Source organism: Spea bombifrons, chromosome 1, assembly GCF_027358695.1.
Source record: "Spea bombifrons isolate aSpeBom1 chromosome 1, aSpeBom1.2.pri, whole genome shotgun sequence".
Classification (NCBI taxonomy): Eukaryota; Metazoa; Chordata; class Amphibia; order Anura; family Pelobatidae; genus Spea; species Spea bombifrons.
In genome coordinates, this window is record NC_071087.1 from 124124920 (window position 1) to 124139626 (window position 14707).

The 14707-nt window shown below is 39.5% G+C and overlaps 1 protein-coding gene across 1 annotated transcript in view; it reads right to left on the reverse strand.

Annotated features, from left to right (window-relative positions):
* The window catches only part of AACS (acetoacetyl-CoA synthetase), a 32340-nt gene that overhangs the window by 2222 nt on the left and 15411 nt on the right, over positions 1–14707 (reverse strand). Inside the window, exons 8-17 of the mRNA XM_053471832.1 lie at positions 12910–13060; positions 10582–10662; positions 9201–9325; positions 6291–6355; positions 5800–5922; positions 5299–5412; positions 4582–4707; positions 4055–4124; positions 1834–1892; positions 872–1074 (exon numbers count right to left, since the gene is read on the reverse strand). Coding sequence (XP_053327807.1) covers positions 872–1074; positions 1834–1892; positions 4055–4124; positions 4582–4707; positions 5299–5412; positions 5800–5922; positions 6291–6355; positions 9201–9325; positions 10582–10662; positions 12910–13060 — 1117 coding nt within the window. The remainder of the gene's footprint in view (positions 1–871; positions 1075–1833; positions 1893–4054; positions 4125–4581; positions 4708–5298; positions 5413–5799; positions 5923–6290; positions 6356–9200; positions 9326–10581; positions 10663–12909; positions 13061–14707) is intronic.

The window sequence follows — 14707 nt, forward strand, 5'->3', positions numbered from 1 at the left end:
TGCATGTATTTTGATTTGGTTTATAAATTAGAAGCATTATTTTATCCATTGAGTTAAAGTGTCATCTCTGTATCCTCGAATCTGTACACACAGGAGCGAGCAGTCTTCTTTTTAAAGACATTCCTAGACTTGATCGAAGCAAAAAAGGTACGTTTAATCATGTTTATGCTTTGTTATGCCATACATATATTCTTCAATAGTAAAAAAAAAAACCGTTATAAAAACATTAGGTATCTGTTTGATGGACCATTCTATCTGTTTTAGAATATACAATAAAACAGGCAGATTGACCATTTTATTGGAAATCAGAGTAGTGAGGACCAGATAGCTATATAATATGGACAAACGGGTCCATCACAGTAACAGCCTCATACAGTGAAAGATATTAATGTACACTAGAAACAGGTAATTCCATTTTATAGTCCTTCCAGAACATTTGCGCTTGACCTTTCCTCCCGTAAACGTCACAAGGAGCTTGATGGAAGGATATTGATATCACTTTTTAAAAAGAGAGTACACATCGTGTATCTGTATCAGAGACTGATGCGAGCTAAAATAAAATATTGTTAAAAAAACATTAAAGAATATCTGAGTTTTTTAAGAGCTATAGAAAGCCTCTTCAATTGTGACACCAAAGCAAGTCTGGTATTTCTCTCTGGAGGGCGAATAATGGATCAAATACCATTTTGGTGAGTAATTCAACTTGCACTTAAACACATTGATCTTGTACACTACAGTTTATTCCTCATTGAATTCCATCCATATAGGCATTTTCCGTGCTCCCCTTTAAATAAACTTTACACCTGGTTGGTGAAACTATTGTGCAATATTGGAACGGTGCATTGTATACGTCAACATTGTGAACACTTACCGGGATGTCTTTGGTTTCTAGGATCAAGGCTGGCACATGCCTGGCCGAGAGCGCCACGCGAATCGCATCCTTGATCTTCTTCACCAGCTCCGTGTTGAATTTAAAATCATTGGCCATTTTAAGAAAAAGAATGACCCTTTCCTCGCCGTCTTTGTTGTACTGTGGGATGCACAGGCTATCAGACACTTCCACAAATGATTCGACTGCAAGGAGAATGAGAGATGTCATCAAACCCTTCAGAGTATTTCCATTCATATTCTGGATTACCATTCACAACCTTTGCAGAGACTAGAATTGTCTGCATATATATTAAAGCAAAACACAAGCCACACACTAAAAACCGATGTCTCCATTGATCATAGAAAATGTACGTATACAGAAATGTAAGCTTCCTGTTGATGACTTGATGATTGTCTTGAGATATATAATCCCAATAATCAGTGCCTCTTTGTGCTATGTATGGTAAATGTGTGCTAAGTATCTGGAAGTAATAAACTTGACTTGGCCTTCCTTTTATGTAGAACGCCGCTGTAGCTCTATTAGATTTTGCCAATATGACTGTGTGACCTCATCTACCATGTATGCCCCGGTAATAACCTGCACTTTATATCTGATCGAGAAGAGCAAAAGAGAATTGGAATGAAGCAGTGGGAGTCTAATCTGTATCTATTCTCCAGATGTAATAATGGCTTTGTTAGTATATCTAGTCAGCAGTCGAATGCCGAAAATGTGTTTAATTAGCAAGTCCCAAAAGTGAACTTCTACATTACAATTCTAGGCGAAGCATTAGTCATTTCTTCCCACTTAAAATTCCGACAGACTCTCTCTTTCAACCTCCTAGTTTTAATATTAGAAAAATGTATTACTGAAAAATTAACATTTCCACTCTTGGCAGAGGTGGTAATGTAATGCAAGTCACTAAGGATGCTGAGGAGTAAAATAGCACTTGTATAATCAGTTACCTATATTGTAGATTTCCGAGCTTCCAAAGCGCACCCCATTTGGATTCAGGGTACCATCACTGCAGTGCAAAAACAGAAACAAAATGTTAGCCAGTAAAACATTCGGCAGAAAGTCCTACAAATGCCACTGCAAGCTATCTTTATTGAGGAATACAAAGTACTTAAACCACCATGCAGCAACACATTTACGTCTCATGTCCCTGGAAAGGGAGCGCAGTATGTCAAACTGTATGTCAAACTGTATGGTTGAAATCACTGTCTAATTTGGTTTTGGTTTTTATGGGTAATTGACTCTTAAAAACTTTAACTTTTTAAGATAAGAATAATCTTAAAAATACTAATTGGCTCACAAGAAAGCATCTCAATGAGATGAGGTAAAAAGGTTGTTTGGACACATGGTCTTGAGGGGATGGGGGCAGAGATACAGTCTATAACTACAGCTATTCATTTTTTCCTTTTTTTTTTTTTTGTTCCTACTAAAATGTACTTTTTCGGAATCTTTACACTGGCGCTGTTTCAATGTATCACTCAGTTCTCTCTCTGCTTCACTATTAGTATGAAGCAGTGAGATCTGAGACACAGCTATGCCATGCCCGGTGTGATTATTCATTCTAGAGATCACTTGAGGGCCACCAATCAGGTTCCAGGTGATTTGAGACAACCTCTATACTGGGACCTGGTGGGAGCAAGTGAGCGCAGATAGACACCCAATGACAAAGTATCCGTGACATTCTATGCAGTCTCAATGGTCCTTTACAACCATTATTTACCTGACAGCAAAAAAGTTGATTTGCACAAATAGATTAAATATTTTTCATTTCCTTAGCCTTCCACCCACAGTGGGATGGGTTAACATGACTTTTTTCAAGGATTCCAGTTTCTGTACAATTCTTGTAGACTCCTGGATTCCTGTATATATACGTTTCTGTCATCTGGCACCCCCCCTCTCCATTAACCCTTTCAATTTGGCTATTCTACCTAACAGGCAGATGAGTAATAGCCTCAATTACAGACGTATCTGCTTCCCAAATGCAAAAATAGTAAGAAAATCATAAAAGGAAATTAGCATGATGTGAAATACAGCTCAGTGCTAACAGTTCCATACTGTATATGCATGTCAGTTTAAAATGAAATCATTAAATTATTTGAAAACTGCAGTGGCACATCACCTAGCCATACTGCAGCAGCTCTAAACACTCCCAAGGATGGAAAGTTTTCCATCATGGTGGTAAGCCTTTGATAGAACTGAACACAAATAATAAAGGGGCCGTGTTCCATAAAGAAGTAATTTGAAAGGAAGACTACCTTTTTAACCCCCTGACTTCCCTATGCCATCCCCAGTACCTTCTACAATGGGCTGAGCTGGCGCAGCAAAACTGGACCACTAATGCCTCCTTGAAGAAGAACCTCACTAGGGTGGCAATGTGATAATGTAGCGTGACATCAGCAAGTTGAAACATTCAGCTCTCCTGCAAACGTCTGGGTTTACCATAATATAGACAAACCACAGAACAGCAACCAGTCCATTAGGTTACTGCAGGGCCTACATACAACGATGCTATACGCTACTAAAACTAGCAAGGTTTGCCCACCTTGGTGAATTGGAAAAATGCTGCCATTGGCATTATTTGTGAGGTTTTCTTTTACATTTTTAATTGTTTGCACTGCTCTCATCAGAGATTAGTTCAACGTGACCATAGATTCTTTAGGGGTCTTTGTATACCACGGGGGTCTCTAGAAAGTACCACTTTTTGTTTTTATATTATATTACTCTGATTTACTATTTATATTTTTCAGCAACCTTGGCTGTTGCTGACAGAAGGGAGATCAGGCTGTAATCAGACAGCCAGATGTCCTGTGGATCACAGCACACCAGAGGATGTTCTATTCCATCCCAAGGTTACAAAAGACTGTATTGCAGATGGTTTAGAACATGCTTCATCATTAAGGGGTTAAAAGATAGTCTGTAGCTGTTTCAATACATTTTTATGCGGACTGAAAACAAAAGACCAGACAGAAACTGCAAACACACAACATCATCTATAATGCCTATAAGGGGCTCTGCCACTCTGCTACAAAACGTATTTGGAATTCCCTATAACAACACGCACATACACATACATACACGCACATACACGAACATTAGAACCATGCAGGTATGATATCTAACATTAAAATGATTAATACGTAGAGCTACGTTAGATAATCTGCAGACACAGACCTGCGTCCCAGCATGACAATGCCGCCTGTTTTAGGATTAATCTTGCAGTAGTCTCCATGAGCCCATACTCCTAAAAGAAACAAAAAAAGAAGATGAACACTCCAACGACCAATAGTCACAAACATTCATGTATTCCCTTATAAAGGGAAATTACGGACTTGCAGCAGTGTGAAAAAAGGTTGCTGGCTAATGGAATATTTTAGGCACCATTTTTAGTTCCCCATGTAATCTAACAGAGGTGGCCCTTCCTCGTGGCCCATTGGGGTGGGTGCACAGAGCTGTACTTTTTCTGGCACAGATCTATGTCCCTTGTATGCCAACAAATGACACCATAATCTAGCTGGTGCGTTCTGGTGTAGCACAAATCTTTCGTCCCTTGTAGTTGGCACCCATAGAGATGCCTCTCCCTTCTCACAATGCTGCCCTTGGCCTACATGTAAATATGCCCCTGGCCCTGTATGGCGTAAACAGCGGGCCTCTACTCCAACGTTATAAAGAACCACAAACTCCCGGCTCTCAACGCCTACCTGGGAATTTGGAGAAATAGGCTTTCTGGTATTTGCTGCCATTCTCATCATTCCAGAAGTGTGTGGGTTGACTGGGTAAAGGCTTTAAACACACCAGCTCCCCACTCTCCCCCCACACCGGTTTTCCTGGGAAAAAATGGGAAAAACAATGTCAAGAAGAACACACAACATTTATTTTTGTCAATAATTAGATGATAATATTATTCAACATACAAAACACCTGGTTTTAATATTGCCAGAAGAATAAAAGGTAACATTTGGTGGCATATTGGGTAATTGTCCAAAAATGCTATTAATAACACCTTCTGTTAGCTAAAGTATAATTATATTACAAAATTGCATTTATTCTGATGTGAACTATGCAAATTTCTGACGCAGCTGGAGTATGTGATTCACAGTTTTCCGTCTGTAAAGAACATTGTTGAGTATGACCCATTTAATTAAGTGCATTCATAGCAAATGGTGAATTAACACTTTCAGTGACAAGTGCAACGTGTTGTGTGATATTTAAAAAAAACAAAACAGTTTTCTGCCAGTCTTTCCATGACCAGGTGACTCTTTCTATTTAAAACCAGCGGCACAAGACATCATACTTGCTGAAACAATATCAAGGAGCCACATATCATGATTAACCTATATCTTGCTGGAAGTTAATCGGCCTTAATAATTATAACACTGCACCAGAGGCTGAAATGTGCTTGTTAATGATCCTCGTACCTTCCTCGCTCCATGCCTCTACAGCCGTTGCAAGGTGCCTGGCCTGAATTTCTCCTCTGTAAACTGGAATGCATACATTATTACCCATGAAACAAGATATGATATCAGTGCCACCTAGAACGAGAAGAGAAATTATCAAATAAAGAGTCACTTGGTTAATATAAAATATGCATGCATGGACTTCCTCATGAAAGGGCAAGAGGGGGCACTATCCCAGCACCTGGAAATTCAAAGATACTCTATGCCATCAACATAGGGCTAATATGTTGCCCCCATTTGTGGACGCCCATGCATACTTTACTGCATGCATTCAGTCTAAAAAAATGATCTATATTTAATTTTACATAGGCTTAATATCGAACAATGCAAATTAAGCCGGTGAAAAAAAACCGATGAAAAAAAAATCTTTTGGGGGTTATTTACTCAAAAGATGAAATATTTACTCATGTAGGAAGACACGTGTCTGTTATGCACTAATGTGAAGCCCAATGGAGTTCTTACCTGAGATTGACCCTAGAAGTACATTATTCTTGATATATTTGTAGACATAATCATAGCTTTGAGGCTTTAATGGGGAGCCCGTTGACAGAATTGTGTGAAGTGTCTGCAGACTGTGTGTTTCACCTGGTGGTAGACAAAGTGCATATTGAAGTTCTGTTCTAGCTGTCACAAGACCATACCCAACTAACAGACTGTGTGTTCCATACTCCTAAAATCATGGATCATTCATTCTAAACATTCTGAGTATTATTTTTATACAATTCCAACAGGTTCTGCAGCTCTGTACAATGACATTATAAATAACAATCATGTAAAATTTCAAGAAACATGATGGACGGTACTGTCGGACCCACTTGCTTACAATGTAAAGTTTTAGGCTCATGTTTTTTTGTCCTATGTAACCAATACATGCTGGCTATGCTGTTGGTGATCATATAATATGAATTACAATATGTGCTTTAAGAAATGTGTTCATTTATACTAAAACTTACGGGGCTTGAGATCCTTCTCTTCTAGTACTGCCAACCACTTTGCTCCAGTTCCCAAGATAGTTATTCTAAGGGGGGAGAAAAGAAAAAAGTTATCAATTTTAAGACTCTGTTAACCAAGCCTAGAATACAATTTCAGTTACCTGTAAAAGGGACAAGTAAACTGCACAGTAAAATCATCCAAAATGGGCATTAAGAAAAAACAAAAATGCATGAGTGTATAAAGCGATAAACACTATTACATGGAAGGTATCTTGCAAAAATCCATCCCGGCATGTGGGAGCTATCCATACTTGGGAGTCTGTCACGGCCACACAATGTATGTCTTCAATTGCTTAAGTTGCTGCTGCAGTAATCAATAACATCAGGACCAGATTCATCTACATTAGTGAATTCTACAGCTACAAACCTCACAGGCTTCATTTGGTTGCCGTCTAATAGGCATTCGAGATAACCCTATTTATCAGGCAGACAAGCAGCGGGCTCCGCTGACTTATAGCAATTTATTTACAAGCCTATCGTAAAAAAAACAAAAAACGTATCAATGAAGAAATATGGTTTTTGGCCGAGAATGGAAATTTCAAATAGCTATAGAAAGCCACAAGAAGCAATACCCAGGAGGGAAATAAAACTAGAATGCTGAAATAAAATGACTGCACAAAGTACCAGTTTGTCCAGGTACTGCATTTAAAATGTAGCCGCTTGCAGTCCAGGCTTTACCAACTTAACAGATGTGAATTTAGCCCAGGGTCTACTTTATACATAATGAGGGCTGTGGCAAGTTTCGGCACAGTGGACCCCCCTGAGCCCACTCACACCTGAGTGCAAGGGAGTTACTAATGCTCCCTCCTTTGCAGTCTGCCTGCAACCTATGGATCGTCTATGATTAAGCCTAGTGGTGAAACACATGAGATATGCTTTCATCACGCTGAATTGATGTTATTGGTTTCTGAATAAAGAGGGATATTTTAACGTTATCAATCTCCTGTGAAGTTATCTCAACATATATAAGAATGAGGTTCTGGCAAATCACTAGCCTTTTTTGTATGCTGTAATTTGACGGTGGGGAACCCTATTGGGAGCAGCCCTTGGACACTAATCAAGGCCGATGTTATCATATATGTACTCCAGGTGTCTGATCCGTCAGAATATATGCATAGCGGTCCCTGAGGTTAACCTCTTTTATCCCGAATTGGGATTTAATCTGAGTTCACATCCACAAACGCCAGACCTATAATTTATTGTTCAAAGTAAACAAACTCAGTAGGAATCTTTAACATTCACAACGCTTGCAGGATCCCTGTGAGCCCTCAACAGCTGGGAGAACCGTTTTGTAAGGTAGTTCACGCAGACTTCATCTTAACTGATCTTAACCTCAACTGTACTAAGCAGGGATTTGTGCGAACAGTAGGTTTACTGAGCTGACCAGTATCAGAGTTCAGCCAGGACATGCGGGGGCTGGTCAAGGTCAGGTTGGGCCCTGGGGCAACACTGTTAGAATGGGGCCCATCAATATTTATATATATATATATATATATATATATATAGTATATACACTGTGTGTTAGCAAGCCATTGAATGCTCAATAGGATTACTGCTTTTCCCTTCTACAAACTTGGTACTTTCTTTTTTTGTAATCATAGACAGTCACAGCACAATTCAGATTGGGATAGGGAAGCTCCAGACAGTATCATCCATAGGCATTATATTTAAGAGGGTAAGAAAGGATCTGCAAACAAAGCCGAGGGAGCATTATGTAGAACAGGGCTTTGTTCCCACAAAACTCCATGAAAGTTAGTTACTCAGCTGACTGAATTGGGGAAATTGCTCCATTGTGGACGTTTCCAGTCACACATCTAACCTTGCAGGTGTTAAGGGAAATATTTTGGAACAGGAATAATAGAATATAGTTTGCAAACAAAAATACCTTTCTTGGCTAAACCCTAAAAGAACAGCACTTAAAATTGTAATGCCATATTTAGTTATCAAACGTCTTTCCAAATTACTATTTTCCAGAATATTCTGAACATTGAATTCTTAAAATAGATTTTAAGGCAATGCATTTTTTTTTATTTGAAGCAGACGGGATTGTCCAAGCTGCAAGCTTCTATAGCGATTAAACTCTTCAAGTTTCAGTTTTCCCCTTATCTTTTCCCCTATCTTTAATGCATGTTATAGCTGAGAGGTCCATTTAAATTTCCATGGTGTTCCCTTGCCCCCCCCCTGTGCATTTTCCCATTTGCCTGCCCCAAGCTATTTTCTGGCCAGACACCCTCGCTGGCATCGAGAAAGCCAGGTTATTATATGTTATCGATTTCATTGGGAAAGCTTTCCTGGGACTGGTTGGCTGCTTCAAGGCTGCATTATCGGACCACCGAGGAAGGGGGAAGCTGCAGCTTCTGCTTAACGTAACTGCCTTCCCCCCCCCCCCGTTGTTTAACAATGCAAATTAAAGTACTTTAATATGCATTCCTTTTTGGATTTGCTTGTTTATTCTGCAGATGATAGAGATTTCAAGTGGTCTTTTCTTTTCTCCTCCTCTTCTGGATAAATAATTGAATGTTAATTTTCTTCATTGTTAAAAAAACTTCAATAAAAAGATTTGAACCATAATATACATTCTTCTTTAGTGATGATGTCAGGGACAACATAACACAAGATTAGGGCTATTATGGCTGCTTGACATGTAATTAACCGACTAAAGGAAACTATTGTCTCTGTGTGCTGTAACCTTTCATTGATCTGAGAGTTGGTTAGTGTCAGCTCGGTTATATAAGACAAGACATTCATCAATAAATATCAGTTGGGATTCACAAAGCTCTATTTCAAGCAAAGGATAATGTAATTTTGATACTTTAAGTGAAAAATCAGTGACATATCCATTATTAAATCTCTACAAGTAACTAGACTTACCCCAGCCGATCCACAAGATCCCAAAGCACACTGGCACTAGGGACAAGGGGGGAGCCATCATACAGTACCAAAGAAGCTCCTGTCGCCATTGCAGTGATCAACCAGTTCCACATCATCCACCCAGCCTATTGGAGAGGAAAAGACCAATCAGAAATTGGAGGATTTTTCATGGTTTATCATCTAGATACCCCATATATATAATACTACAATAAAAACAATGACTAAGTAGCTCTGCTAATTGTGTTAGAGACTTTCTAGTAGCTTTTACTGAGACAGGTGTAATAACACTTAAAGAAAGGAGGCACTTTTAAGAAAAATGAGCTTAAAAACAATTGGGACCAAATATGCAGAAACCAGAAGCTGCACAAGGTCAGCCTTGTGGTCCATACATACACAAACAAGAACTTCTGCTGCTAGCATGTTCAGAGCCCGGACATTGGCTTGTACATGTCTGAGTCACACCTTGCCTATCTTTGTTCTTGAACAGACCTTTTTGATGTCACCACTACTAGATGACATGGTCTGTGATGCAGAGTCCCCAAATCATTAAGACTCATCCCTCATGAACAGGAATGGACTGGTACGGATTAAAATCGGCCATGGCGATTTAAGTCCAGTGACTAATAAATGACGTATGTACAGCAGCCTACTGAGTACACCTTGCTGAATGCTACGCTCTTACACTAAATAATGGAATCTACTGTCTGATCAGCAATAAATGTATGTGGGAGGCACCACTGGGCACTGATCCAAGCATTTGCCCAATGGCCTGTCTGGGCCTACTCCTGAACATTGTCCCATCAATGGAGTATCTGCAAAAACCTCAGAAAATAGCACTTGTTCCTGGTGGTCTATTGCAGGGAGAAAGGAGCCGGCAGAGATTACCAACAGCAATGTTAGTATCCCCCAATAGTGTGTGGGGGGTGGTGTGGAACCAATACAGGGAATACTGAAAGGTTGCCCGTATAGACCTCCTATTACTATCCACTACATCACCAAGGACTGATAGTAATGTAAATTACACAAAAAGGCTACTTTCTATAGTTTGCATTGATGCCTATCACACTTGTAGGCAATTATATATTTTGCAAAAAGTAATTTCCATTGAATAAGTACTCGGCAAGAAGAATAACTCTAGAACAGCTGGCATTAAGGGCAGAGTCAAGAGAAGTAATCATAGAGACAATTTAAGGTCATCTATAATGTTTTTTCACTATGTGCAAGCCCCACCTCTAAAATCTGGTTTATAAAAAAAACTAATAAAACACTTAAATAATAACATTTTAATGAACAGATTACAACCGAGATGAAAAGGACAGAGAAGACGGTTTGAGGAGCTCTAGTTAGCCATGAGACCCGCATTCCTGCCAGTGAGCATTACCGTGGTGTAGTACATGATAATATCACTGCTCGTGGTATTGCCGTGTAAAATGTGTTCTTTTAGATGCTCTATCAAGGTTCCCTGAAAAAAGCACAAAAGAAAGACAGAAAGTCACAAAATATAAGTCATTTGTTCTGCAGTTAGAATCCAACACAAAACTCGCCTTACTTTTAATGATCACCTTCAATTATGCTGATAAGAAGCCATGACACATTTTCAAATATTAATAATGTGTGTAAATGTTAAGTCCTTTTTTCCAGCTCTACTGTATTTACAATTCTCATTTAATATGGACATCTATGGGGTTATTGGCCAGTTGCCCTATTTATGCTGCCTCAACAACAGCCTTAGACACTGTAAATCTTATTCAGTAATGTTCATCACACGGGGGCTCCATGCAATGAGCTTTGACTGGACCTAGGGTCCTCGTTACTTACCAATGTAATCATTAAAGATGAATCTATTCAGGCTAACATACATTAAGTGAATGCACAAGGCGTTTCTTATACTACTAGTCCAAAATGCGCAGCCTTTTAAATATTAAAGCTGTTGGGGCTATTTCTGCAATCCTCCTGGGGCTGTTGCTAAGTGGAACAGAGAAGAGAATTCTAACCATTGAGGAATTATATTAAAGAGTGCTTTTAGAGTAAGGAGTTAAGTTGACAGCCCTTCAGTGTCTCGCACATGCTGCGTACATCTCTAACAAATTCTTAGGATACAACAGCTCTGTAAGTGAGACTTCACATTGCAGTCAGCAGACGGTCTCGTGCCCCGTTCACACCTCACCTGCTCTGCTGACGTATCACTGGAAGAGTACGAGGGGTTTGTGAGAACGGTTTGTAGCTCAATTACAATGTTTGGAAGGATAAAAAAACCCAAAACATTTAAATGTATTGTGTATGACAACTTCAACTAAAACTACATGCAGTACATAACATGTATCCATGTAACTACTACCCTTACACATTAGAACAGGTCCCTCCTTGTACCAGTGTTTGGAGTGTCATATCCTAGCTATGTAAAAAGCTACAAAAATCGTTGCTATGAATATTAATAATAATAATAAAAATATATAAATAAAAAATATCTATCCTAGAACTAGCAAAGTAAATGGTATGGCCCTGGCTCGACCACCCTAATGCGTTGTTTAATAGAACAGTATTTGCCAAAAGAGAATACATTTCAGCAAGTCTGGGTACAAAATACAGACTGGCAAATGGACATTTCAAGTAGAGATTATTTATCCAAAAGTGAGCAATTAGCAATATATATTGCTATATGCATATTTATGGGCGTACACGTTCCACTAAGGGGTCAATATAAAGCTTATGGATATGCCTGTGTGTCCGGGTTAGATCTTTGGGGCCACTTTTCCTGTGGGTCCTGGTCAGGGCCGGCCCTATAATGGGGCAGACTGGGGCAATTGCCCCAGGCGGCACTTTAGAAGGGGCGGCACTTTGCCGCCCCAAGCGCTTTTTTTTCTTTTTTGAAGCGGAGGAGAGAGAGGGGCACCGAGTGGTTTTCGCTTACCCGCTCGGCGCCCCTCTCTCTCTCTCCTCTACGGCGAGTCTCCCTGTTCGGTCCCGGTGCCGGCTTGTAATGCAGAGCGCCGGAAGTGACGTCAATTTCCGGCGCTCAGCATTACAAGCCGGCACCGTGGCAGAGCAGGGAGACTCGCCGCAGGACTGTTTAAAGGTAAGTACCCGGCGTCGGCGGGGGGGGCGTTTTAAACTTCGCCCCCGGCGTCGGCGGGGGTGGGGCGGCGTTTTAAACTTCGCCCCAGGCGGCGTTAAGTCTTCGGCCGGCCCTGGTCCTGGTATTAACACCCAATATTAACTATAATAAGTAATGATTACCCATAATGCTTACCCTCACACCAATTCCTGGATTTCATTCATAACTGAGCTTTCGCAGAAGCTACTTGGCATTGTGTGCTATTTTTGGGTCACAACATCAGCATTCCTAAATGCTTCTCAATACAAAGTTCATACATTGCATGTATCATATGTAAAACAATGCAGTTTTGCGGTCAAAATTAGACATTGATGAAACGACTCCAAAAAGGAGAGCATGGTAAAATAACTTACAAGTAGCTATCTTACTCTTCTGCAAGCGACACTACACTTCTTTTTACTCTTAATAAATATATATATTAAAAGTAAGGTTTGCAGAAGAATTCCCATAAAAGTTTGTAAAAAGCCCCATTACTTATCGTCCGTTGCTCCCCGTTGCTAAGTAAGGTTTGCTTAATAGTTTTCTTAAAAGTTTAGCCCCACATTAATATAGTAAGATTATATATATATATATATATATTTAGTAAACACTCACCCCTGCTGAATGCACCATACATTTGGGTGCACCTGTTGTGCCGGAGGAATACATGATGTATAGAGGGTGATTAAAGGGCAGCTGTTCAAATTCCAGTTGCGGGGCTTGATCCCCAACTTTTCCAGTTGCCAGGAAATCATCAAGTAATACACTAAATTAACAAAAAAAAAAACATAAAAAAAACAATTACTAACTCATAATTAGCTATTGTCCATGTTCTATGCATAATGGGGTTAACTATTTATAGTTAGCATTTTGAAAAAGCCAGTCTGGGGGGGGGGGCACACATTTAATAGTGGCATCAGATTCTAATTGTCTCATTTATTCCGCATGGAACTATAAACTGAAAGGAACAGTTTTATTCTTAGCTGATTAAACTAAACAGGTCTGTTAGGGGACACTGTCACCATTACCAGGTCCTATAAAATATGTATATAAATAATATAAATGGGTAACCACCTCTGCATGCTATAAAAATTATATTACACTGAAAAAATATCAAACCAGTGACAAAATATATAAATAAAATAGAAGCATCATCTGAAGACTGGGATATAAATTTCAATTTTCACTCATTATGAGAAGACAAATCTCCACTTCATGATATTCAAGTGAATGCATGTCTTGGAAATTTACATAAAAAAATGTCACTGCATTAGCATAACTTAACAGCTGCTGGAAAAATCTCTTTTTGTCTGGTGACAAGGGGTGGCATTTAGAACGTATTTTATCCCTCCCGTTTCCATGTGGTTTTGGGTGATGGGAGTTGCAATCCTGACAACAGCTTTATGGGGTGACATGAGGATGTAACACAACAAGTATTTCAATAAGAGCATTGAGAATAACGTTTGGGATTATTCTGTGCACATAGCCCTAAATCAAAGTAAAAAGTCCTTATGTTGAATTATGTATTTTATGAAAACAAACAGTAAAATATTTATGAAGCCAGTTAGTTTGCGCTGGATGTTATGTACGGAAACCCCAGAGAGGCGTCAGTCTGATGCACACAAGTAGAATCCCATTTAATGGGGAGTCAATTAATACAGCAGACAGGACAAGATTAGATTCTCCTTAAAGGGACGCTTTAATGTCCTGACAGCATCACCAAAGAACCATGCATGTTAAAAGTCCAAAACAATATAATACGTACCTTAGGGAAAGGCTTCTGTTCCCCTCCTCCTCTGTGGTCTGATAATTCTTGCCACTGATTGGCTGAATGAAGCAGCCAATCAGAGGCAGAAAAGTGCTACCATTGAAATCAATCCCCCCTTGACATTCGACCCAGCGCTGGAGATGACTGGTGGTAAATATACCATATCTCCTGCACGGAAAATAGCTTGGGTTGGGGAAAGGGGGAAATGCATATGGGGGGTTCTGCAGAATCCTATCATTCATTTTCAACAGGGCCCAAACGTAAATTTAAAGGGACCTCTATGCTAGAAAAGCATTAAAGCGCATATGATGGCTTAAGATGTGGTAAACCTCAGCATTGCGAGTGTAAAAGGCCTAGTCATCCATCTTTTACTGAAAGAGTTAACAAACAGCACTGTGTTTTAAATTTGAATTTTGAATGTGCTGTACAAGAAAGGTAGCTTGGAGCAGATGTCTTAATGAAGAGAGTCCAGAATGTAATGGAGTTTTGCAGTCTATGAGACGCAATTAGTATGGAAAGAACGTCACAATATCTTAATTTCTTAAAGTAAGTGACACAAATACACGCACTTTGAGGCAAATGTTTTCTGTTCATTTTATCCAATGGATCAATCTTCCAGGTTCTAGTAAACCTGCTCCCACAAAA